At 36.4% G+C, this 27,482-nt stretch overlaps 2 protein-coding genes across 5 annotated transcripts in view; one reads left to right on the forward strand and one right to left on the reverse strand.

Annotated features, from left to right (window-relative positions):
* Rabl3 (RAB, member of RAS oncogene family like 3) overlaps positions 1–9,263 on the reverse strand; it is a 39,961-nt gene extending 30,698 nt beyond the window's left edge. For both annotated transcript variants that reach the window (XR_004514261.1, XM_010630010.1), the window contains exons 1-2: positions 9,189–9,263; positions 4,973–5,064 (exon numbers count right to left, since the gene is read on the reverse strand). Coding sequence is in view for 1 of the 2 variants with exons in the window: in XM_010630010.1 (XP_010628312.1) it covers positions 4,973–5,064; positions 9,189–9,234 (138 nt within the window). In the remaining variant the exon portion in view is untranslated. The remainder of the gene's footprint in view (positions 1–4,972; positions 5,065–9,188) is intronic.
* A 113-nt stretch (positions 9,264–9,376) lies between these two features.
* Gtf2e1 (general transcription factor IIE subunit 1) overlaps positions 9,377–27,482 on the forward strand; it is a 34,121-nt gene continuing 16,015 nt past the window's right edge. The window contains exons 1-2 of one of the 3 annotated variants that reach the window (XM_010630006.3): positions 9,377–9,534; positions 13,898–14,375. In XM_010630006.3, the coding sequence (XP_010628308.1) occupies positions 13,928–14,375 (448 nt within the window). In that variant the 5' untranslated portion in view covers positions 9,377–9,534; positions 13,898–13,927. The other 2 variants (XM_010630007.3, XM_010630008.3) reach the window with 2 other exon arrangements.

Consider the following 27,482-nt stretch of genomic DNA (forward strand, 5'->3'; position numbering starts at 1 on the left):
AAGAACATGCAACTGATAAAATTCAATACTTATTCATGATACCAACTCATCATTTGCAACAGAAAGGAACTTACTTAATCTAGTAAAATGTAAATACAAAATATCCTACAGCAAACACCTTAGCATTCATATTGAAAACTTCTCTAGAGACTGGGAATGAAACAAAGTCATTTGTTATTGACTGTATTAGTCAACTTTCCCATTGGTGGGACAAAATATTAAACACCTGCAAATTAAAGGAAAAGAGGTTTATTTGGCTCATGGTTTCAGAGGTTTCAGTCCATGGTCAGTTGGGACCACTGCAGGAACATCATGGTGAAACAAAGCAGTCTCCCAAGCTGTACTCCCATGGCCCACTCAGATACATCCAGTTGTGCTCCACTACCCAAGCTGACAAATTAAGCTTAATCATCACATTCTACCCTTTGTCAACTTGCCACCCTAGTATGACTCCTTAGACCATATTTAATCTCTGCATACAACCAAAAACTCAAAAGTCCCTTCCCCAAAGTCTCAACAGTTACAACACTGCTCAAAAGTCCAAGTCCAATATCTTACCTAAAACTCACAGTAAACTCTTAGCTATGAATCCCCACAAAAATTTAAAAAGCAGATCTTGAAATTCCCTCTGCCAGATCAATCTCATTATCTTTAAATTCAGAATCATACAATCTTAGGACCTGGGCAAAAGGTAGACAGGTTCTTTGCCAGAATCTAACATGCATGGCCTCTAGTCAAATTTCCAATGGAGTCCATCCCATCTGAAATCTCATGAGCCTATCCTTTACTTTCTGCATTTCTATCAGCGTTCTGGTTTCCAAAGTCATACCAGAATTATGCACTGAGTTCTGCTTACAGCCTTCTAGGTTTTCTGCAGCCCACTTCTCAATTCTTCCAAATTGCTCCTGCAAACCAGTTCCAAAGGCATCTGAACCATATGTTCAAGTATGATTATAGCAATTACTTTGCTTTTCTGGTAATGACTTTTCTGTATTAGTCAGCTTTCCAGCTACTGAGACAAAATAGCCAACACCTGCAAATTAAAGAAGAGGTCAACTTGGTTCATGTTTTAGGGATTTCAGTGCACTGTTGGCTGGCTCCACTGCAGAAACATCATGGAAGAAAGGCACAATGGAGCAAAGGTGCTCACTTCATGGTAGCAAGGAAGCAGAGCAGAGGGGAAGATTACCAGAAAGGAAAGAAAGAGCAAGGAATCAGGCATAGTCCCCAAGGTTGGCTCCTATGACCCACCCAGACACACCCAGAAATGTGTTTACCAATTTGATTGATGTACCATAATCTAGTCAAGTTGGTAATTAAATTTAAGCATGACATTGATACTTCTGCACCATTTTGAGTTTTAGCTGACTCAGAAAGGGGAAAAGAACAAGACAAAAGGTGAATAATATGAGCAGACTGGGCTTAGATGGGAACAGAAAAGAGGGGTAGGGAAGTAGATAAGTAAAATAAGGGACAGAAAATTGAACAAGGGTTCAATTTGACCTTCAAACTGTAAAGCTCTAGACTACAATTTTGCATCTACTAGGCTTTTCTGATCACTCATATAAATCTTTAGGCTAGATAAAATTGTCACTGTATTATGTACTTTTATGTTGTAGATGCTATAACTAAGCTTTAGGAGATAAAGTGATTAGTGTAAGGTCCACTCTTTTAAAATGCAAAAGGCAACTGACCTAGGAAGTAAGGATTTAAGTCTACATTTCTTTATAATATGCTATGCTTTTTCACAGAAAGAGCTACAAAAATCTAAAGGGAATTTTGTTGAAAATATGATTTTGGGTTTCCCAAGCCTAAATAAAGTTGCCATTGAATTCATTACCTGCATCATTTCTTTTATTTTTTTATTTTTTATTTTTTTGGAACCGGGGATTGAACTTGGGTCCTTGCGCTTGCAAGGGAGGCCACCGAACCGCTGAGCTAAATCCCTGGCCTGCAGCATTTCTTTTGTATCTAAAAACTGGAGGACACGGTAGGCTGAAATAACACAGACAGGCTTCTTTCCATTTCAAACTCACAGAAATGCTATAAACACACACACACACACACACACACACACACACACACACACACAGAGGAGGAAGAGAAGGGAGGTGAGGGTTGAGCGGAAGAGAGGAGATGAGAGACAAACTAGTTCAAGAGAAAATAAAGTGAAAGAAAGGGACATCGCTGGATACTAGAAATGAAAAAAAAAACTTTAAATTGGAGAAGTGGGAACTGACACATATTCAGATATAGCTTCATGGGATGGTACCTGCAGTTTTACTGCCCATCCAGGAACAGCAGACCCTTTTTCCAACTCTTAAAGCAAGAGAATGTGTGAGTGATAAGAATAGAATGCAGTGCTCTTCTTGAAATCTGGATCCTTGAGGAACTACCCAGCCAGTGAAAGAAACATTTGGAGAAACTGTCCACAGGCTCAAGGAAGCAGAAAAAACTTTCTGTCAGGGTTCTCAGGTGAGGGTGGTATGTAGATGGCATGGAAACTCTGAACTGAAAAATTATACAAGTCTTGCAATTCCTGAGGTCCTGGCAGCAACATAAATGTTAAGGTACTGTACAGGGCTACTTTAATAACATTGAAGAATCTAGGATTATAGTAGGACTTCCACAGCAGAGAAAAAAATAATCCTGCAGAAGATTTTTGAAGACATTTTGAAAACATTTTTGAAGAATTACAATGAGATTCATTTTCATAAAGTACAGCAACATATACAGTAAGTAGTCCATATCCTGAAAAATATATCTTTCGAAAGAAAGTATAAAACGAAATGCTTAGTCTGGGATTGTGATAACTCTGGCATTGCTCTTGTTACCCTGGACTGCTTCTGCTCCACATTGCTGGTGTTAGAGAAATGTAAAGCAAAACAACCCTGAGATTCCATCTTATCCCAGAAAGAATGGCCTTATCAAGAAATCAAATAATAACAAATGCTGGTGAAGCTGGGAGGAGTGCAGTCTACATTGTTGGTGGGAGTGTAAATTAGTACAACCACTATGAAGATTCATTATAAAACTAAAACTAGAAATTCCATTTGATACAGCTATTCCCCTTCTAGGTATTTTCCCCAAAGAGTTAAAGACATTATATTGCAAAGATACATGCATACACGTTTATAGCAGCATAATTTATAACAGCTAAATCTCTATGTCCATCAACAGTTGAATGGATAAAGAAAATGTGTTCTCAGGCCGGGGATTTAGCTCAGTGGTTCTGCCGCCAGCCTCACAAGTGCAAGAACCCCGAGTTCGATCCCCAATACCAAAAAAAAAAGTGTTCTTTACATAAGGAAGTACTACGCTACCATAAAGAAAGATAAATTTGAGTCCTTTGTAGGAAAGGGTGCACCTTGAGACTGTAATGTTAAGTGAAATAAATCAAACAGGATGCGCCTTGAGACTGTAATGTTAAGTGAAATAAATCAAACACACATGCTTAATATCACATGGTTTGTCTTATATGAAAAGCCTAAATTATAAATCAAGATTAAATAAAAGATGGATAATAGAAGCAGGGAGATAGATCTTTCTCAAATGGAAAGGGGATCCAGAGATGAAGAAAGGGGAGGGTTGGTAAGGAAAGGGGATGAAAAAGGAGGATGTGTCATATATCAACTTCACACAAAGAATATAAACATTATATATCACAAACACTAAAATAAAATAAAATGATAGGGAAAAAGTAAAATAGATATGTTGTAAGTGATTACAATAAAAAGTACAAATGATGAGTACAGTTCATAATATGAATGATGATAATGAAAGATAAGTACATTTTAAAATATTTTAACATTTAAAAAACTTAGAAATAAAAATTATAGCTACTTGAAAGGAAAGAGAGTTGCTATAGTAAAAGCAGATTAGCTATCACTGAAAAGATTTTTAGTTAACTAGAGGGATGACAGGAGTAGGAGTACATCATGCAGAAAGGAGAAATAAAGAATACAAAGCACGTGAGTACAATTAAAAGATAAAGAGGGTGAACATCTAACAGAAATTCAAAAGGAAATCACAGGAAATAGATATGGCTACCCAGTTTTTAAAATTGAAGATACGAGAAGCATAATTTCATAATCTGCACTTAGACATAGATTAGTATAATGCAGACTATTAAAGATAAAAAAACCAAATCTTGAAAGCAACTAGAGAATAAATTACTTTAAAAGAAATAGTTGGACAGAAGATTTCTAATCAACAGCAACATAAGTTAGAGGGTATTTTTTTCTTTGTTTGTTTTTGGTACTAGGGATTGAACTCGGGATCTTGTGCTTGCGAGGCAGGCGGCAGAACCACTGAGCTAAATCCCCAGCCCAAATTAGAGGGTATTAAACTATAGCTTCAATGAATGGAAGAAAACAACTGTAAGTCTAGTTAATGACCATTTTTTCCCTATTTATTTCTTAAAACAAAGGTGAGACTGTGCCAGCAGATGAACAACATGATCAGAACTAGCTGGTAGTGAAGACCAACAATATCTGTGAAGATACCCGATTCAGTGGAAACTGCACCCACTCCCTAAATGAGAGATGGAACAGATGAGTCAGAAATAAGGTTCCATAAGCTTCTTTATTTACACTACATTTCTGGCCAGAAGTTGGCAGTCTTAGTGGCATAGGCTTAGACAGGAATATTTACAGAGCATGCTAAGTAACCTCCTGATACTGTATATGGCACAATGATTAAAGTCTGTGAAATCAGACTAACTAGGTTTAACACTTGACTCTGCTTTTCGTAAGATGCGTGAATGTGCCTTAGCTTCTGCACCTGTATATATGACAGTTTAAAAAAGATTAAGCTAAAATGTGTAAACCATTTGTACCTGGCATAAAGTAGGAGTTTAATGAATGCTAGTTATTATTACTTAATCTTGACTATCGTGCTGTAATTTGATCATGTAGTTTGAAGCAATGATCTTGAATATGACGACTGAAAAACTAAAACATGAGATACATACTCTGACATCCACTGAACAGCCCACGGTCCACGAAGGATTTCCCAGCACTTGATTCTGGCATAAAAGATGGACTAGTGAGGATTTCCCGACACCTGTAAAAGAGACAAGAATTCAAATCATATTTTTAAAAAACCCTGAAATTTATTATGGTGAACACAAGACAGATTATGTAGGAATAATATTTCAAGTATGGTTGTTTAAAGGCTGTCACACCATACCAACAATATAAGCTTCACTGAATAAAAAGGAAGATGGTTAAGAGCAAGTGATTCTCTCAAATTTAGCATCTAGAATCAGAGGACCTGTTAAAATAGAAAATGCTGAATCCTGTCCTGGACTTTTTGACTTATCATATCTGATGGGGGGAGGGGTAAGATTTTGTACTTTTACGGGGTCCTCTGGTGATACTGATGTTACCAGTCCAGGGGCCTTGCTTGGAGAAACCTGGTCTAGGGTAATTTTATAATTAAGTAATCTCTTTCCTTTTCAATGGTTTAATCTATTTAGTGTATTTGATAATCATAGACTCTTAAGCAATTTTAGTGGCAATCCTCAAACCTCCCTTCCACAGCACTGTCAGACTGTGCTTCAGTGCTGCCTGTGACAGGACCCACCATATTCAGATACTCCACTTCTCCCGTTTAGTGATTTTTAAAAGAGCAACTAACCACTGGCCTTTGGATAAAAAGATCAACTCTACTCTCTTTTCTACTTGATGGCCTTTTACTCTGAGGCAACGCTTTTATCCCCTTTTAGAAGTCTTGGGCTCAGGACAATTTAATTATTACTGCCGAGGGATATACTTGGAGGTCTGTATCAAGAGGAAGAGGAACAAGCTCTTCCTGTACATGCAGGTGTGCAGTTACTCACTCATTCAATATCACTTTGGGATTTCATTATGACAAGCACAGTTGGAGAATCTTCATGATACCACTAGCTGCATCAAAAATTTCACTAATCTCTGTATGCATTATTATATATGAAACTATCACACTTCTTTTTATTATAAAAAAGTTATATTTACAGATAACCTAGAATGTACCAGAAAAAATTATTGGAATACCATTTCTGTCAATATGTAGGTTTATTTAATTATTTAAGAAGGGTTCTTCTGCAAGCATATGGTTAGTATAACTACATATATGGTATACTTAAAAACCTGAGATAAATAGGCAAAGCACATGAACAGAAAATTTATGAGGAAAGACAATTGATTTGCAAAGACTATAGGATTTAGGTTTCAGTGTCAGCAATTTATGTGACTTGTTATACATTAAAGACATTAACTGTCTCATATAATTAAACAATTTAACATTTTCTCATATTTCCCTTTTATTACTTTTTAAATACAGACATTTAAGATTTCGAAGGACTCAAACTTAAGATGTGTTTTTGTACTTACTGCATTGCATCTGATGTTGATAATCTGTAGGGTATAGTCACCTTTATGTTTGCATAGAAGTTTATGTTTGAGGCACATATCTCAGCATTTAGTAATCTGCCTGATACCAGGCTCTAGCCATAGTTTAATTTTGACTGGTACATATCTTTATGCAGTAATACTATATACATCTTCGTGAACTGTTTTGGGAGATAACTTTTAGCCAATACTGGAGGCAACAGGTGAAGTGCTTGGCAGTAGTGGCTAACTATTCATTTCTTTAAGAATTTTGGGAGGCTCTGAGTCTATGTTTTTACCTTTTGAATTAAATTAAATTAAAAGAATATACTTGAATTGCTTTGGGGAAAAGGGCCCAATATCATCAAATAAATGTCAGCTCTGAATACAGCTGCTGGTAATGTTAAGCTCATCCCTAACATTTGAAAGAACAAAGACAAATCAGTACATGTGAGTGAAACTTTCCAAATTCTTCACCAAATTTTCAAATATCTCTCTGGGATACAAAACAAACATTTAAATCTCATTATTCCTTTATATATTTGTGAAGGCCTCAAAATTTCAAAAGGGAAATGAGCCTTTCTTCAAAAACAAACTTGGTAATTTAAATATAAAGGCCGACTTAGTGTAAAAGTGTATTTTAACCTGACAGCAAATCACTGTTAAAAAGAAACTGAAGCTAGGCGTGATGGTACACACCTGTAATCCTAGCACTTGGGAGGCTGAGGCAGGAGGATCATGTGAGTTCGAGACCAGCCTGGGCTACATATTGAGTTCCAAGTCAGTCTCAACTACATGGTGAGACCCTGTCTCAAAAAAAAAAAAAAAAAAGAAAAAAGAAAAGAAAAGAAATTGGTAAGAAGACTATAATTGACTTTGTACATATAGCCTAGTAGTAAACGTGTGATAAATCAGTTTCCTGGTGGGCAAATCTGCATCTTGTTTTACACCTAAAGCATAATGGGGGGTTTACTAATTGCCAGTACGCTTTTCCCCCATTTAGCATAGCTGCCAATTCTACCAGTTAATGTAATATATTGATTCTATGGTGGTTGTTTTTTGTTTTTGTTTTGTTTTCCCCATTTTAGTCCTAGGGATTGAACACAAGGCTTTTACACTAAGCTACATCACTAGCCCTTTATTTTCATTTTGAGACAGGTTGAATTTGAACTTGTAATCCTGTTACATCAGCTCCCAGAGTATTGGGATTATAGGTTTGTGCCACGTTGCCTGGCTTGATACTACAGCTATAACCCTAGCACCTAATACAGTCCTCGTGAAACATATAATAGATCAACTAGTTCCTACAGTATGTATCAAGGTTACTAGATACAAGAGAAAAGGGAATCAAAAGGAATACTATTCTAGATGTCATGAAGAACTGTGCTAGCACTGGATTCTAGTTTTTAATTGTACTTGGTGCTACACTTGCCAAGTCCCTTTAAGTCACCATTACTTTTCATCTGTAAAATCGAGTGATTTTTATTAAATTGACTTCAGCACCACTTCAGGGTACACGTTGGAAAAAGTGAGGGTAATATAAATTGGGATTTTGTTCATATAATTTCATAATGCAACTTTCAGGAGAATATTAAATGATGCTTTCTGTAAGATATTCTGTAAGGCAAATAATCTTCAGCAACGTGAGAAGTCCTTAACTTCCCTCTCCCTACTTCAATTTTACATACTTTCTTTAAGGCTAAATTTTAAACTCCTTTGGGATATGTTGTCTTTACCTCCAACCACCTGGCACAGTATCTCTGCTGACAGCACAAATTCAAAGGTCAACTCCAGAAAACTCTTGAATGCATGCATGGTTAGCACTTATTCAGGTTCTACAGGAGAACTGGACTGGAGGTTGTGGTAGGAAAGAGAAGAGCAGTGTGGCAAAGGGGAAATAGAAATTTCAACTGTAGTTCGCAAATGTCCAAGGTGCTGAAAGAATTTATTAAAACGGTCTCAACATTAAGTTTTGGCTCCTTCACAAAGTGGCCCTTATTTTCTCTTTTCCCTACAATGCAGCGCATAATAGGTTTTGGATTAAAGGAGAACAAGGAAAACAAGGACCCCAACACCACCACTTAACATGTCATTGTGTAGTACGGCTTAATATTTAAGGGCGTGGACTCTGGGTTCAAAATTGGTTAAGTGCATCTCTTTGCCTCATTTTTCTCATCTGTAAAACGGATTTACGAGTCTGATCTCAGAATGAAATGAGTTAACACATGCAAAGTTAATATATGCTTGTCTGCTTCGTTCTTAGTTTTTGTTTTTACTTTGAGTTTATCGGTACTTTTTAGATATACAGTACAGATACCTTCATCAGTGGGATCTTGTACCTTTACATGATATATCTTGGTTCTTATTTTTTTCCCCTTACCCCCACCCACTTCACCTCCTCCACCCTTCCCTATCTACAAAGCCTTAGTTTCCATTCTTAGTTGATTTAAGGAACAAAATCTCTAGAAAGGCACGGTCCTACTAACTTTTGCATGCTTAGGACGGAACTCAAAGCAATACTCAAAACCTGTACACTTTTAAAAATAAAGCAACTGACTACATACTCTATGCTGGGGTCACCCATAAGAACGATGTGGAAGACAGCGAAGGCTGAAAAATGTGTGCTCCGCGCCTTTACCCGCGGGACGCTGCCGCTCAAATAGAGCAAAGTCCCCTGGGAAGTGTAGTCTCTAGCCCTTGAGAGGAACTTCAGCTATGGACTGAAGAACCTGGAAGCTGGGGGTAAGCAGTGAAAGGTGTGTACTGTTGGCCAACTCAAAAGTGTCCGGAGCTTCAGAGTTGTGTTAGGTCACTCACCTGAGTCTCCCAACACTAGTACCTTCACCCGATCCAGAGACGCCATGTTGCCACTACCTCCTCATGGTTAACGCCTGTTCCGGGATTCTAGACCAATCAGAGAGGGGCATGGAGAGCGGAGCCTTCAATTTCATTGGCTGCTCGGAGTTTCATCGTCTTGATTGAAGGCTTCACTGTGCTGATTAGCCCGTCTGATTAAAGGGAGAGGTTGTTTTCGAAGGTTGGTCGCAGGAGTAAAGCGTTTTCTTTGTCGCGCAGTTGGCGTGGGCTCTTGTAAGCCGGTAGTTCAGGAGCTGAGTGAAGCTCTATTGGGGGAGTGTTCCTGGATTCGCTTCGGTAAACTTCGGTAAACCTTATTCCTTTTTCCAGTTCCTTGGCCGGACGTTTCGCTCCTCTTTTTTTAACCCCCATCTTGCTAGGCACCCTCTCGCCTTGGTCCTTCAAAGAATCATTGACCCGGGAGCGGCCCGTGTGCGACCTCGGGTAGGACAAACTTGGCCGCGCCGTGAGTGTGTGGCCCTGGACCCTTGTGGGAGAGTTTGAGGGAGCGTGGGGCCTCGGGCTCTTGTGTCGGGAGGACTGAACACTACTGATCTCAGCTCGGGCTTCAGGGTTTGTAACGCTTTTTATGTATGAAGGTGGAGCGTGCTCTGAAATACAGCATGTACAGTAACAGAAAATTGCATCCAATTGTGTAGAATCCAAGTACATTCAGAACTAGAATAGTAGTATGTTGGAATAATCTAATTGAATACCTTGCATCCGCTTCTTTTTCCTTTTATTCTCCTCCCTGGAGTCCGCATTTTTTTTTTTTTAACCACAAATTTGATCCAGTCACCTCCTGCTTAAAGCTACAGTTAGTTTAACAGGAGAGAGGCTTACTATAGTGTTTTTTTATTAGGGAAGCAGTGTAGGGAAGTTGGCAAGATGGGCACGTTGGAGTAACACGTGGCTAGGAGATGTATTGAAAGTTTTTTGTAAGTACTTGACACCCGGTGCCTGAAGTTCCTTGGAGAGCATGATGAAGCCCTAGGTCTTAGAGATAGTACAAGATTGGGAAAGAGATATGGGGACGTACTAAAGATCATTCTATGCCACCATAGGGGGCCTGGGAAGGCCTCTGTAAGGAAATGACACTGAGACTTGAAGGATGAATAGCAAAAAGGAGTTTGACTTCGCTTCAGGAGCAGAGGGAAAGCATGTGTGGCTCACTGGAGAGTATGCTGGTGACACACTGACCGTGGAGCGGATCTTGTTCCTTTCAACTTTATTCTTTCAACTTTATTCTCTAACTCTGTGGCTGGGTGTTTGTATGTTAGAATACCTGTGGGTCTGAACTAGGTAGGGGGATAGGTGAGTTTGGAAGATGACTGATGACTCAAATCTCCAGATACCAGCCAAGTGCCTTTCCTAAGTGTTAATTGCTGTTCAGCCTCAGCTTATCCATGTGGGAATATAGGCTCACTTTTTGCCCAGATATTTGTAGTTTCAAGAGGAGCTTGAAGTTGAAATTTATGCAAACCCATAATTTTTAAATGTTGGCAGTGAATTCACAAATGTTCAAAACATTCTTTGGATGAAACAGTGTGTATTAACTGCCTTAAGTAAGTTAAGAAATCGAGATTGAAATAGGAAATTAAGCATGAGTGGGAAAAGGGAGGCAGTAGAGAAGATAAGACAGTGGTCGGGGAGAGGATTTCAAAATGCAGAGATTTTGAAACAGGTTGTACAGCTTGACCTCATTCCTGAGCTCGTGTTATTGTTCAGCTACCTGTTAGGCATTTTCAGAGAAAAATGATATGTTATTTCCTCAAAGAGAGATTTCTCAAAGTGAACACTTCATTTCTTCCAAAGATAATCTTCAGGTGTTCCCTATTTCCACAATACATTTCTCTTCTTGGTTACAGTGTCTGGGAGCAAAGAGTTTTTAATTACATTTAATCCATGCATCAACTGTATGAAGAAGACACTATTACTTTTTATATATGAAGAAATTGAGGCTGGGAATTTTCTGGAGTCACAGTATAAGAAGTGGCTTAACAAGACCCTATCTCAAAATAAAGGGGAGAAGGCTAGGTATGTGGCTCAGTGCAAGGGCCCTAGGTTCAGTCCTCAGTACCCCCCACCCCCAGAGTGGAACTGGGATTCAAAACCTTAGACTTTAGGATTGCAGAGTCCTTAATCCCTCTCCCCGGCTCTGATCTTTAGGGGTTCTTAGGCACAGGGAGCAGGCTGAGCAATTAAATGGCACAGGGACCTCTCCAGGAAGGATATGTAATAGCTAGGGATAGAGGTTGTCCAGAGCAGTGATCAGGACTTTTGCTTCATGTCAGAGTCATCTTAAATTTTTAAAAATTAATGTGAAGCCTTCTTTGGCCTCCCAGACCAGCTGAAACAAAACTTGTGAGACTAGGGGCCAGGATTGGTATTAGATGCCCTCCAGATGATTGTGCTATACAGCCAGGCTTGAGAATCACAGATCTGGTGCATTGAATGTATGGGGGAAGGGGAGGAGAAAACAATAGTAGGAAGTAATATTGAAAATATAGGTTATAGTACATTTGTTATTCCTTGGTCTTTGAACATCTCTGAAGCCATTTTTTGTATTCTGCCGACTGGCAAATGTGCAAAACAACAAAAAAACCAAAACCCAGTTTAAGTACACTGTACAGACCAATTGGGAGAGGAAACCAAAATGGGTTCAGTAGTGTGCTACAATTGTTTTAGTATTTTTAATTTTTATTTTATTTTATTTTTGGTACCAGGGATCATATTCAGGTCCCTGTGCTTGCAAGGCAGGCAGTGGAACCACTGAGCTGGATCCCCGGCCCTTGTTCTTTTAGTATTGAACATAAATATCCTTAATGCCTGGGTGACAGGAAGAATTGAGGACGCTGGTATGGATCTATGTGTTACTTTGTTATCTCTCTTTGAATATAGTTACACCTGAATATTTATAAACAAGTGTACATTTTATTGTAACTGACTCTCCCTTTATTACAGTCTAACTATATATATATGTGTGTGTGCATGTGTGTGTGTGTGTGCTTTAAAACCCGAAATATGTGTATAGCCTGGCTACATAGGAATTTCTTTATGGTGCAGTACAGTGTTTATAAAAATATCTCATATAAAGGAGCATTAAATCTGTTATTATGGGTAACCACTGATCTCAAATGAGAGGTTCAGTTGAAGCTAGTTTTAATGACTGAATATTCCTCATTTATGTAGTTCAGTGGGGAATGCTTGTTAACAGTTTCTCTGAAGATTTCGCCAGTTGTAGTCTGGATGGCCTGGCCATTTGTACTTTAGAGTGTCTTAAATTGGTATGGAAGCTGTTCTTTGTCCTTCCTACACACATTACTTACATTTTCATTAATCACAACACCACCATTATCTTTACTTTGTAGTGGATAAATTATGGCTTAAATTATGGCTTATTTAAAGGGTTTGGTTAGGCCTACACAGCTCCCAAACCACAGAAACACATGCCAATTTGGGGCTTTTTGAGGACAGCTTTTGACTATTACATGAAATTAGGCATGTATAGTTTCTGTTTTGTCCTATAAGGCACCTGGTATTTAAGGTTATCTTGGACCCCCCCCACACCTTTTAAAACAACTAGATGGTGTTTACTTAATTATCAGATTTAACTTTTCAAGGTTGGTAAAACTGTCTGGATCTAAGTTTTAATTTCTTTTAGATATACAACAGTTAATTTTGTCAAAGTCCCAACTGGTGATTACTTATGGTATTGATTGTTTTGATTTTATTGTGAAAGCATGACTCTCTAAAACTTCTTACAGCCTTCATAGAAAAACTTTACCCAAGAAAGGAAACATAAACACTCTAAAGATGTGCTTACTTTTGGGTTTCTCAGGAGGTTTCCATTGTTCCTAGAGAACATTAAGAATTAAAAACTGGGCGTGGTGTCCACACACCTGTAATCCCAGCACTCAGGAGGCTGAGGCAGGAGGATCACTGTGAGTTTGAGACCATCTTGGGCTACACAGTGAGTTCCAGGTCAGTCTCTACTACATGGGGAGATCTGTCTCAAAAAACAAAACAAACAAACAAAAGAATTATAGCAGACCTGGAGGTATATGTCTGTTATCTCAACACTCTGGACGGCTGAGGCAGGAGGATTGCAAATTTGAAACCAGCCTGTGCATCTAACAACTTAGTGAGACTCTGTTTCAAAGTAAACAAAAAAAAGGGCTGGCGATGTAGCTTGGTGTGAAAGCCCTAGAGTCAGTCTCTACTGGGAAAAAAATATGTTTCTGTATTTCTCTTTCTGAAATAAAGTGGGCTTGATATGTCATTGTTATAAATAAGCCATTTTTTTAAAAATCAAGCACACTGTCAATCAGGAAAGTAACCATAGAAGAAATATATTCAAGCCAGGGGCTTAGCTCAGCGGCAGAGCATCTGCCTGGCAAGTGCACATTCCTAAGTTTGATCCCCGGTACTAAAAAAAGAAAAAAATTTTCAGTTTTATTAGGTATAAGCTTTTGTGCATTGTAGAGGAAAACCCTGTTCTTCCCCGTTAAGTGTTTAGGTATTAGAAGTCTTTTAAAACAATGTTTGAATACCTTTGTGACACTCCAAGAATAGTGATAACTACTAGCTATTAGTAACATGTTAATTATTCTTTAAAATAATCATCATGTTCTCATGCCTACTAATCTTCTCTTTTTTTCTAAATTCAGTGGATATAAAGTTGAAATTTGCTGCTAAAGATGGCAGACCCAGATGTCCTCACTGAGGTTCCAGCAGCATTGAAGAGGTTAGCAAAGTACGTGATCCGGGGTTTTTATGGCATCGAACATGTGTTGGCCTTGGACATCTTGATTCGGAACCCCTGTGTGAAAGAGGAGGATATGCTGGAGTTACTCAAGTTTGATCGAAAGCAACTTCGATCAGTTTTGAATAATTTAAAGGGAGACAAGTTCATCAAATGCAGAATGAGAGTAGAAACTGCTGCAGATGGAAAAACCACTCGCCATAACTACTACTTTATCAATTATCGTACTCTCGTTAATGTGGTAAAATATAAACTAGACCACATGAGAAGGAGGATTGAAACGGATGAGAGAGATTCCACCAACCGGGCTTCCTTCAAATGTCCTGTGTGTAGTAGTACTTTCACAGACTTAGAAGCTAATCAGCTCTTTGATCCCATGACAGGTGAGCCTTAATCCAGTTTATGAATCCAGTGAATTAAATAAGATGTGAACCCATTTTCTTAAATTGATTCATCTAGTTTTTAAGCCATACATGTACCTTTTAAAAGTGAATAGATTGGTGTGAATTGGTCAGTTTTCCTGAGCTGGTTGTTTATGCTTTGAGAAGTCTTTACAAAAGACTCTTCACAAGGGAGTAGATTTATCCAAGGGATTTTTCTACCCATGGCTCTTCTCTTTCTGCTCCTGCCCTCACTCCTGATTTACTGTTATAGCCTAATCTGAAGGATTGACTTCTGCCCCACTGAGGCTATTGCTTTACTTTTGACCTCTTCTTTCAGCAAGTATTTGAGTACCCGTTTGTGCCAGTCTCTACAGATCAGCCAGTTACACTACAGTGTATCTAAATGCTTTGTTAGTGGAAGTAAAAAATGCTATCAGGTGTACATAATTAGGGCATATAGTCTGGATTTAGGGAAGACCTCTGGGAGAAGTTTAGTCACAAGTGAGACGGAAGGGATAAGTGAGAGTTACTGAGGTAAAATCAGAGGGGAGCCCTTTCTAAATTACTTAATGGATATTTACTGCCTATTAGCCATGCACTAATGGAAGAGAGTTTCAACATGTGTAATTCACCTCATTTAACGCATACTTTAGTTTCAAAGATTTTTTCATATTGATACAATTTTTTAAAATGTGTTTTCCAAAAATACAATATGTCTATCGTTAGTGTGAGAAATTTTAAAGTGTTGGGTTGTACAGTTATTTTGTCTTGTTTTTAAACTAGAAAGAAAGGCTGTAGTTAATTATCCAGTGGATCAATTTTGTCTTATTTTCTAGAAGTAAAATCTATAGAAGGATCATGCTGTTAAATCAGATTATCCCTTTGTTAGGATAGAACTTGAGAGTAGAGGTTAGTTAATTTTTAACTTTAAAGAGTTATAAATTTTTAATTGATAATTTCATAATTTTAGCTTAATTTTACATTGAAAATTTTAATCTAAATTTTTATACATGAAACTGTCTTAAAATTACATGTTTATATACATGCTTAATTTTCTAATATTTGTGTATCTTATATAAGGTACATTTTGGAGACTTTTAAAAAAATTTTTAAATGGAAGTAACCCTAACAGCAATTTAGATTATTAACAAAAAGAGCCATTGAGCCTGTGACCTTTACTTTGTCCTTACTTGCTGTAATGCATTTATTTTTTATGAAAAAAATCACTTAAAGAATTGTCGTTTTGTTATTAAATATTCGTTTGAAACTATTACCCTGAAAAGTCTTAATTCAGAGAGATCTGGGTTATAAAAAAAATCTTAAACATCCTGCTTATAAGAATTGCCTGAGGGGCTGGGGATTTCCCCTTAATGGTGCCTTGTAAGCACAGGGTCCCAAGTTCAATCCTCAGTACCAAAAAAAGAACTTCCTGAGTATTCTATAAAGGAGGAAGATTGTGGAATATAGCTAGGATTCTTTCACAAAAGATTAGAAAGGTCTTATGATTTTTGCCATTTACTCTTCAACAGATTTCTTAAAGAGCTATGGGTTTTGGTTTTGTGGTTCTCTGCAGATATTGGTGTTACAGTGGTCCTGTCTTTGTCATTGCTGACTGTAGTGGAATGTGTTATCCAATTCCTTAGAGAGGATAATTTGAAGTAATAACGCTTCTACTACATTTGTTCATCATTTAAGTCTTAATTTCATGAAACTTTCCAAAAGGAAATGAATCCACTACTTGTATGACATTATTTAGGATACTGACCCAATATGCTCTTTGCATTTCATCTATGGTTAGTGCCTAAATGAAACGAGCCATGATTAACAGCCTGTGGAAGAACTAAGTAGCCCGCTCTCCAGATATAGCCAGAGTTATTTGAATCAGTGAGTTGAGACAGAATAAAAAGAGGCATGAAAACATTTGTTTTGAAAAAAAGGTAAAGGCATCTCTGGTTATACCACCCTGAATGTGCCTGATTTCATCTGAGAAAGCTAGCATGGTGAAATCTGTTTTGTGATTCATCTAAACAACAACTATAATTTTAATATGAGGTCTTTTGGTAGTACGAAGGTAGAAGGAGGGTGGAGAGGAAACGTCACTTACCTTGATGTTATTCAGATGGAGGGTTCCCTGATCAGCCTGTACTAATATATGCGATTGGCAGTTCTTTTTCCCCAGCATAGCCTGAGTTATTATAATAAAAAATTTATAATCATTAGGGACCCTAGTTTTGAGAATGAACCTACCATTTGATTATGATTCAGCCTTCAGTGAACTTTCCTTGAAAGACGGAGTTTTCTAATTTAATAGGCCCCCATCTACTTAGTGCTGGTGTTTTTTCAAATTGTTGCTTTTGTTTTTAACTTTTAATATCTTGATACTCTCCATTATCTGTGCATTGTCTTTAGAAATCTAGTATTTCTCTTCTGTTCTCTTTGCTTGGTTTCCATCTCTCCTCCATTGTGAAAATGTGAAATAAACATTTGGAATGTGTAGCAGGGGAGAGTAAGCTTTTTCTGTACTATCTTAATTTGGAGACTGCAATTTTCATTCTAACCTCAGTCCTATGTAAACCTAATCTATTTCCTCGTTGCTGTTGGAGATTGATATTATTTCTGAACATGTCTGGGGATACAAATGATGGGGATAACTGCTGGCCTCTATTTTATTCCTTTTTCAGCAGATCTAATGTTAAACTGTGGTTTATCTCTGCCATTAGGGAACATTGAGGAATTAGATTTGAAACCTTCTATACTTTCCTTTTTTTCTGATAAAAAATTATTCAGTTTGTGGTAGCTTTCTACCACCTGACAAATGGTGGTGACTCTTAGATGAGCTCCTAAAGAGCACCTGACAGCTCGGGGCTCAAGACTGAACTCAGCAAGGATTATTTTACCATTGTCACTTGCCAAACAGGCCAGTGATCTCCCTATTTCAGTTTACAGCTTGTAGGTTTTCTCCATACTTGCCATTCCAATTTTGCCTTTGGTATTCACTCTCTTCAAATAGACTTAGTATTTCTATTTTAGCAGTCTCAGCCCCACAGGTAATTTAGTTAATGGTAGTTCTATGTTAAGTTCAGCAACAAGTTATATTTTCTTTTTAGGTGTTAAGATTGAGTGATATGGAAATACCTTTATATTTTCCATTTTTAACTTAAAATTATATAGCCATAATATCAGAAAATATGGGGGAAAATAACCCACAAAACCACCACCTTTTGCATATTACCTTTAGATTCAATCATAGTCTAGAATAGTTTGTCATCTCTTGGTTCCTTAATGTACGAAACCCACAAAACCACCACCTTTTGCATTTTAACTTTAGATTCAATCATAGTCCAGAATAGTTTGTCATCTCTTGGTTCCGTAATGTACCAAACTCTTGTTTGTAGTTAGTGTTCAAAATATGTTTTAATAGAAGAATTTCCCATTTCCTTTCTATCCCTTCTGGGTGCTTTGATTTTATCTATTTTCTACTGGCATAAATGAGGTGCTTTAAATCTTTGTGTGTCTTGCATTTTTTTCTTGTTAAAGTGTTTCCTTAAAAATTCTCAGTAGTAGGAATATTGGGAAAAATAATGTATTTTTACAGTTTCCATAAAAGCGTGTATGACACTGAAGTTTTATTGTGGGTGAAGTAAAATGTTAGGTGTTTGAATTAGAGGTAGTGTGGAGGCCCATATTACAAATTTATCTAGAGACCACAGAATCTCATTTTAAATAAACTTGGAAATGAAAGATAATTTGAATTTTAAAAAATATAAATATATATTTAACAAATCTTAAAAATAGGAACTGAGAGATTGTGTAGTTCAACTCATAAAATGATGATTGTGTGGGTGCCACTTGCATCATTCCTATGTTGTACTCCTACAACAGGTCTTAGAAAGTAATGTAATGCATAAATCTACAAGTACTGGTAGAATCTTTGAGACTGAATGTTAGGGAAGAATATGATAGTCTTTTTTTGAGATTGAGCTTTTGTGTAACTCCCTGAACATTTAGATTTAGAAACAATAGGTTTTAGAATTAGTATGAAGAAATCTTTAATAACTAAGTCTCTAATAACTTTAAAAATAGCTAACAGTGGAATAGATAATGAGATCTGATGTACTTGGATTATTCAAATAAACTTTGTATCTATATGGGATATTTATAGGTAAGCTTGGGTTGAATCATGAGTTCCTGCTTGCCTCATGACTGCAAGTAAATTTTTTTGGTTTAGACAAATCAGTCATCTGACTCCCATATCACTGAAATTTCTTTTGCATTTCTTTTATGTATTTTAAAATTATTAGGGTCCTACATTTGTGAGACTCTCAAAGACTTGTTAATAATGTTTGCCTATATATGGCAAATTACTTGATTCTGCCTCTATCTCTCAATATGTTGGACAGGAGATGTCTTGTAAACAGTTTTTTGCTTCCTGAAGTGCTAAAAGCACAGACAAAAAGAAATCTAAGATTATTTGCTCAGTTGCTGAGGTCTCAGTCTTTGGAAATTTTGCCCATGGTGGATTAATTAGAAAATTACACTGAAAGCTCAAAGGTGTGCACTTGGTAGGGAGATGGAAGAGTGATTATTAGAATCAAATAACTACATACAAGCAATAGAAAACAGTAAGGTACAAATGTCTTCCCTCATCTACTCTCCTCTATTTCACACCTTTGATTTTTCAAAATTCTGCCTCTTTTCAACTTGAGAATTTGAAATCCTATTAAAGCCTTTGTGTTTTATGTTTTTTGTATTTTGATGCTAAAATAGAGCTAATTTATGGAGATTTGCTTTCTTATTTTGATGCTGGCATACAGCATCTTTCAAATATTCATATTAGGACCACAAACTTTTTATTCCCTTCTGTACTAGGGATTGAACTCAAGACCTTTGCACTGAGGTACATACAAACTCTCTTTTTATTTTGAGATAGGGTCTCACTAAGTTGTCCAGGTTGAGTTTGAATTTGTGATCCATCTGCTCCAGCCTCAAAAAGTGCTGGAATTACAGATGTGTCCATCATATACTGCATTAAGACCACAAACTTTTTCAAATTGTCATTTTTTTTTGTCCCACCCCCAGGCATAGGACATTTTTTACTCCTCTATAGTGAGTTCTCGAATTTAGGAATAAAGCATTGTTAGACCAAATCTAGGTAAATGCCCATTTGAGAGAAGATTGAAGCTAATTTCATTGACAAATTTAAATTTTTGAGAGAGAAGAAGGGATTGTATTGGGTATATCAATACATTTGAGATTTTCTGAATTTCTAAAAAAATACTAACTCTGCTGTTTTTGGCTTTTAACAAGCCCATGATTATTTTTGCAGTCTTTCGTGTTCTGCAATGAATATAAGGGATGATTTTTCAAATTCTTTTTATTATAGGTAAGTCATGATATGAGATGTTGCTGTTAAATGTCTCTTAGTATATAATAGCAGTATTTTTTTCTATATATTTTTTCCTTAGTCATTTAAACTAAAGAAATTTGCTTTATGAAAATAGTTTGGAAATTAGAATTAAAAAGTGACTGACTTTTTGAGACTTCCAATATTTGACTTAACATTTCAATGTATATCCCTCTGAATATCCTGATTTGTGAAATTTGTAAATAAAGTTCTAATGATGCTTTCAAGAGTAGCCCAGAATGACTGTATAACTGCATGTCTATTAGAAGAGAACTGAGTGACTTTAGAAGGGTCAGATAATATTTGTTTGGGGCTCTATATATAGCTCAGTGGTAGAGCACTTGCTTAGCATGTATGAGGCTCTGAGTTCAAGCACCAGCACCGCCACAACAACAAAAAAAAGTGTTTTTTGTTTTTTTTTTTAAAAAAAACACTTTACTATGTATATATAAACTTATTAAAGACTAACATAGAGAGGAACATAGACTGAGGCAGCCTAGGTTTTCCTCTGTTGACCATCCCACTCAATCTAGTACGTACTCACAGTCTTTCTTTCTCTACCTTAACAACTATAAATGGTTTGAGGTTATCCTTCCAGTCCTTTGAGCTCTTATACCTGCTCCTGCACTTTTGAAATCTAACAAGGAAAAATGATTCTTAAATATGTTGTATAATAGCTTATGGTTATTAATGTTTGGTCAATCCATATTATCCCACTTGTTTTTAGAGCATGGTTCTTATTACATGGTCCTAGCCACAATTAGTGTGTTCAGTGAACATGTCACTGCCAGAAGGTTTTTTTAATTTTATTTTTTTAAGCATTGGCTATAAGACAGTAAAATGGCAGTATGTTAGGATTTCAGAGCCCTGGCTTCTAATCTTGGACTATTTGAGTTATCATACTTGGGGGAACCATTTTAAGCCTTCTTTTATCATGTATAAAATTTAAGTTCAATCTCTTGTGTAATCATAAATGGTTTCTGTCAACTCTAATTTTATACCACTCTTATTTGGAAGTAGTTGACATTTTAAAAGAATGGAGAAGCTTGGTTGTTTTATCACTGCCTATAGAAGATAATTTTAATCACTTTTGGTTAATTTGGAAACCTTGGTTAAGAATTAAAATCTCTGTTTACAGTAGTTTTCACATAGAAAATATGCTCTAATTTTAAGCAGTCTTATTTTCCCAAGCTCCTCAATTTATTGCCTTTCCTGATTGATATATACACTTCATAAAATAGTCTAGTGGGAGGGGAAACACTGTCCAAATATATGTAAGGTATATGGTTGTTGTTATTTTTGCAGTACAGCAAAATTAGTCACATGTTAATGTTATATCTTGAAGTTTTATGGTTTTATCTCACTAAAATCCAAGTAGTCCTAGCTGCTTATTTTCAGTGAACTGTGAATTGCCTTTTGTGTTTTATTGTTTTATTGTTGTTGTTGTTTCTAGAAGTTTTTTGAGTGAGATGGAGTTAAAAACAAATAATAGCAAGGGCCAGGGGTTTAGCTTGGTGGTTCTTCTGCCTGTCTCACAGGCACAAGGATGCGAGTTCTTTTCCCAGTACCCCCCAAATAATAACAACCCAGAATACCTTGTAGTCAGAGTTTTTTCATAGTCTCCTATGGCAAAGTTTCCATAGCATTGTCTCTTGCCTAGGTTTTGTACAGTTCTGAGGCATTCACCCTGTTTTCATTAGCTAGTCTTACTGCTTTTACTCTTCATGCCTATAGAGGCTATTTGTTGTAGTAGCCAATAACTCACCTAAAGAGTACATTAAGTCATGTCACTCTTTGCTTCAAAACTTTCCAAAGTAGTCTTTCCTCATTCAGAAAAGTAAAAGTCCTTACTAGTATTTATAATTTCTTTTATCTATTGTCCCACCTCACCTCATTCCTGCCTCCAAATTTGGGAAACTATTTCTACTACTCATTCACAGTAACCACCCTTATGTGCCTTGCAAGTATCAAGCATGCCTAGCCTTTTCATATGCTCTTTCCCCTTGCTTAGATAAATGCATGGTTTACTCCCATTCACATTCATGCGTTACTGTATCAAAGAGGCTTCCCCTGAATTGTTTATAAAATGGAACAGTCCCCTTTTTCACCCTCCTGTTTTCTTTACCTTCCTTTCTGATTTTTTTTTTTTTTCATGTATAATACTAGTTCTTGATTCAGGTTGGCTAAGCTTAGAAAGACAGAATGTTGGAAACCCTTGGGAAATGAGACCCCTATTCTAGCAAGAGCTCTGCAGCAGCAGCTACTGGATACTTGCTGTTCCCTTGACCAGTGTTGCAACATGACTCCTGCTTCACCACTGCAGCACTGTGCTATATATCAAAGTAGCTGGCCTTATTTTGAATTGTTTTTCTAATTTGTAGGGGAAAGATAGCTGAATAATATTCTACTTGAAACTAGCATCTTTTAAATCTTTGATAATAAAATGTGGGCATTGACTTCCTATTTATTGTATATCATATTCAAGTGAAGAAAAACAATTCAAACCTAAATAATCAGTATTTGGAGATGTGTATCTTGTATTCATACTTTCATTTTATCTTTGTCCTTTTCCTGTATTAGAAATTTCCAAAGCATTTTCTTTGTCAAACTGAGTAGGATAAGCAATTTTCTTTAAGCTTTGGTTTTATACATATTTATTTTCTTGACTAAATACTCACATAAAGTGAAATAACATGTTAGAAGCAGTTAGGTTGATGGTTTTGGCTACCGTAATAGACACCACTTTCATTTTCGTCTGTGTTTTCTGAATTTTATTGAACTTTACTGTTTTTTTTTTTCTTTTGTTCCCAATCCTTAGCCCTTACATAAATGAAAGTTAAAATGGTGTAGAACTCTTCCCATTCTCCCTCCTCTCAGTTAGGTCTCTATTTATTTTCTCACCCTTTGGAGTAATAAAATGTTCATTAGATGAGCCCTGACTCATAGAACTGAAATATTCTTATACTGCTAAATAGGTGGCCCTAAAGTCTTAAATGTAAATTTTTTTTAATCCTCCTGATTTGCATTGCCTAATATTGGCAACTGGATATATTTTGATTCTTCAGGCAAACCTAATAGGTTAAGACTCAGCTAATATAGGCCAGGTATATGATGGATATTTTATATTTGTTAAATAAATTCTTTGTTGCAAATCCTTTCTTTTTCTGTTCCATCTAAGAAATATATATATATAGGGAAATATGTATATATGTGGAGAAAGCTTGCTAAATTGTAGCTGGCAGGGGTAATAGGAGTTTGGGGAAAGGGTGTGTAATTCAGGATGATACAATTAATTTAGTCTTTTGAGTCAGACAAATTCTTATTTGAACCCAGGTTTTATGGTTTTTGTTTTTGAGCCGATCTGTTAAATTTAACATGGAAGACTTCTTGTTTTTATAAGTGGGATTTAAATATAAATTGTACAGACTTGCTTCCAATCAATACATGGGAATTTTTGTAAAAGTACCTGTCTTTTATAGTTTGTAAAGTATAAATGATCAAACCATGTTATCTTTGAACCCCTTTCTACTAATCCCATCATTTGCCAAGCTTCGCCTACAAGATCTTTGTAGCCTTTATTTTCTCTCTGCTGCCACATTATTAGATCTAGTTTGTTCATTATTCCCGACGTGGCTTGGATTCTGGTTCTCTCTTACTCTTACATATGGAAAAGATTGTATGGAGTCCTGAGTTTCAATTCCAATTTCTTCTCTTGTTCTTCAGCAGTAAATTCTGTGTATACAGTTTAGTATAAAGCTTTTTGGTTACAAGAAGAGTTGGGATATTTACTGCATTAATTATGTATTCAACAGCAATTCTTTACCAATGGTGTACCTCAGAATTCCTTGTGAAACTTTAAAATTCACACACTTGAGCACCAATCTAGACCTCTGAATCTATCCCTGGAGCAAAGCCTGAGTATTAATTCTACCAGACTGAGCATTTATGTAAGCAACTAAGGCAGGGAAATCAAAGGCATGATGATCTAGAGTAGTAATGGTGAACCTTTTAGAGCTTTCAAAGATACAAATAGCTCACCGCTGCACACATGCCATAGGTTCACCACCACTGATCTTGAAAGTCCTGTTCTCTCCTTCCCTTTCCTTGATCTCTGTAATCTTTTGTCTTCTAAATTGTCCCTCAAAGAGATACACCTTCTCCACAAGTCCTCCCTTCTGCTGTTAGTAAGAAGTCATGTTTCTTTGAACTCCAAAATATTTATGTTTGTTTTTTTGGTTTTTCGAGATAGGGTCTTGCTATGTAGTTCATTCTGGACTTGATCTCACTGTGTAACTCAGACTGGCCTCAAACTCACAGCAATCCACCTGCTTCCGTCTCCTGAGTGCTGGGACTACAGGTACCTGCCACCATGCCCAGATTATATACTTAATTTTTTCAGTGATTCCTAATCATATTTATCTCCAAATACATTTCACTAAACTTTAAGCTTCTTGATGACATGTATCCCATTACTACTCTGCTTAGTGTACATATATATATATATAGTATGTGCCTCCCTCTCTTCTAGCCCACCACCCCTTCTAATTTTAGGAAAGCTGATTTCTATTTTCATAAAGCTTAGTGAAGTTCATAAAAATGTTGGTGGTTTGTTAAAACTAGTCTTAAGACATTTTCCATAAAATGTCAGATTTCTACATTTGGCTTTGACGGTCTTCTTCTTTCTCATTTATAACTTGTGAAAACTTGTGTTTTGGTGATAAACGTAGGACTTAGAGTGTCAAGATAGCTATTCTCTTATAATGTTTGCCAGACATGGTAATTATTGGAGACAATTCTCCATGGGTTTTCTATGTTATATATGTCTTATAAGCAGAGGTGCAGACTGACTGCCTTTTTTTCTGGACTGTACTTTTCAAGGATGTTAATATAATGGGTAACTTTGGAAGATTGTTTCTCTAGATCTAAGAGAAGATTTGCTTACTGTATAGTGTAATACAATTGTATAAAACATATTTACTCCCTGTAGAACATGTTTACTTAATGCTCAGTAAAAATAACTACCCTTCAGAGAAAAGGATAGGAATACTTATGCCCATTATTAAAATTTGGCTCCTTCTCCTGTAACACATCTATTGCATGTATGGTTGTCACCTTACCTTCTTAAGGATTGGTTCTCTGAGGCCTGTCTTACATACTAACACTTTGCTCTTACCATTAGTGGAACCTTATATCATTATTCAGCACCCACGACACTGTGGTAGAGTAAATTTTTATTGTGCAAGGAGGATAAATTCTTAGTCCGTCACAATTCTTGACAGTAATAGAAACACCATTCTTTTCAAAACTGCAAAATGGGCCCTTCTGTAACTCTTTTTTTTTTTTTTTTTTTTGAGTTTATTGGTACATTCTAGGTATACAGTACAGTTACATTCATTACTGGGATCTTGTACCTTTACATGACAGGTCTTGATTCTCATTTTTTCTCCTTGTCCCTGCCCTACCTTCACCCCCCCCATTTACAAACACTTTATTTCCATTTTTTCATATTCTCCTATTTTTTTCTTTTCCCTTATTCCCTTTCCCCTACCCTTCCCACTTTCCCTACACCTTTAGCCCTTTTCTTCCTATTTCACATTGTCAATTATCTCATTAGGATCTTGTGTACTATTGTAGTTTTTCACACCAGAGAAACTATTTGGTATTTACACATGTGTGACTTATTTATTTCACTTAGGAGTATATCCTCAAAATGTATCCATTTTCCTATGAATGGCTCTAATTTCTCATTCTTTATGGCTGAGTAGTATTCCATTTTATAGAAAACCCACATCTTTATGCAGTCTCCAACTGATGGGCAAATGGGCTGTTTCCATATTTTAACTATTATAAACTGTGCTGCTATAAACATAGGTGTGCATATGTCACTGTGATATGATTCTTTTAATTCTTTTGGAAAGATAACCAGCAGAGCTATGGCTGGGTCAAATGGAACCTCTAGCCCTAGTTCTTTGAGGTATCTCCATATTGATTTCCATAGTGGTTGCACCAGTCTGCACTCCCACCAACAATGAAGAAGGGTTCCTTTCTCCCCACAACCCCGCCAACATTTGTTATTGTGTGATTTCTTGATAGCAGCCATTCCTTGTGGGGTGAGGTGGAATCTCAGTGTTGTTTTCATCTGCATCTCTCGAATGACAAGTGATGTGGAACATTTTTTCATATATTGCTGCTTTTACTTCTTTGAGAAATGTCTGTTTATTTCAGATGCCCATTTTTGAATTGGGTCTTTATATTTGGGGCGGCTGGTTGATTTGTCTTCTTTATATATTCTAGATAATAGTTCTTTGTCTGAGGAGCAGCTGGTAAAAATTTTTTCCCACACTGTAAGTTGCCTCTTAGTTCTGTTGATGGTTTCTTTTGCAGTGCAGAAGCTTTTTAATAAGATGAGATCCCAGTTGTTGATTCTTTCTGCTAGTTCCCGTGCTACCGAGTATTTGTTCATAAAGTCTTTTCCTATGCCATTGTCTTCCAGAGTTCTGCCTAATTTGTCTTCCAGCCTTCTGTAACTCTTACTGAATCTGAATGAAGTAGAATTTAGGTCCCTTAAAAATATAAATTATGGAGCCAGGGATTTAGCTTAGTGGTTCCGCCGCCTTCCTCACAAACACAAGGACCCAAGTTTGATCAGCAGTACCAAAAAAAAAAAAAAAAAAAAAAAAAAAAAACCCTATATAAATTATGCTTTTTTACCTTATTTTTTTTTAAAAAATAAATTTGCTCAAGGTAAGGGCTATCATATTGAGATTTTTCCTTCTGTGAAATGGTGATATTAACAGTCTTACCTCTTTTCTCCTCTCCCTTCTCTCTCCCCTCTCTCTTTTCCCCTTCTCTCTCACCTCTGAAATAGAAGCATTGCTGTTTGGATGAGGTACACCAATAAGCATGTTTATTTGTTTTTCTTTTTTTTCTTTTTATTGAGTTTACTTGTACAATCTAGGTATACAATACAGTTACATTCATTATTGAGATCCTGTACCTTTACTAGATAGGTCTTGATTCTTTCTCATTTTTTCCCTTTGTCCCTGCCCTCCTTTCACCCCCTCCTCCCCTCCCCATTTACAAACACTTTATTTCCATTTTTTCAGTTTCTCATATTTTTCCCTCTCCCTTATTACCTTTCCCCCACCCTTCCCATTTTCCCTACACCTTTAGCCCTTTACTTCCTATTTCACATTATTAATTATCTCATTAGGATCCTGTATACTATGATAGTGTTTCACACCAGAGAACTATTCAGTATTTCAGTTAAAGAAATCTCTGTATGAACATTAAAAATAGAGATTCCTAAAATAAAACTAAAAAGGAAAGTAAAAGAGAAAAGGCAATGATGTAAGATTAAAATAATCCTTAATTCTGAAGATGAAAATGGTCCCTGAACATATTTAAATTGCTTCTTGCTCTTGTAGTCTTTTCTTATTCTTTTTTTTATGTTTACAGAATACATTATTAGTATCTGTAATCAAACTCACGTAGATATGACATTACATTTAATACAGTGCATTACCCCTGTACAAATGGAAAAAAAATTTTAAAAAATTAAAAATTTAACATTTCTAGACCAGTATGACTGTCAATTTCTCTACAGTGCCAACTTAACACAGTAAATTGGGATAACTTTTTCCAAAGTTGACAGCACAGTTAAAGTTTCCAAAAATTCAAATTATATATATGTGTATATATAT

This window comes from Fukomys damarensis, unplaced genomic scaffold (assembly GCF_012274545.1).
Source record: "Fukomys damarensis isolate Sample0158 unplaced genomic scaffold, DMR_v1.0_HiC HiC_scaffold_24, whole genome shotgun sequence".
NCBI lineage: Eukaryota > Metazoa > Chordata > Mammalia > Rodentia > Bathyergidae > Fukomys > Fukomys damarensis.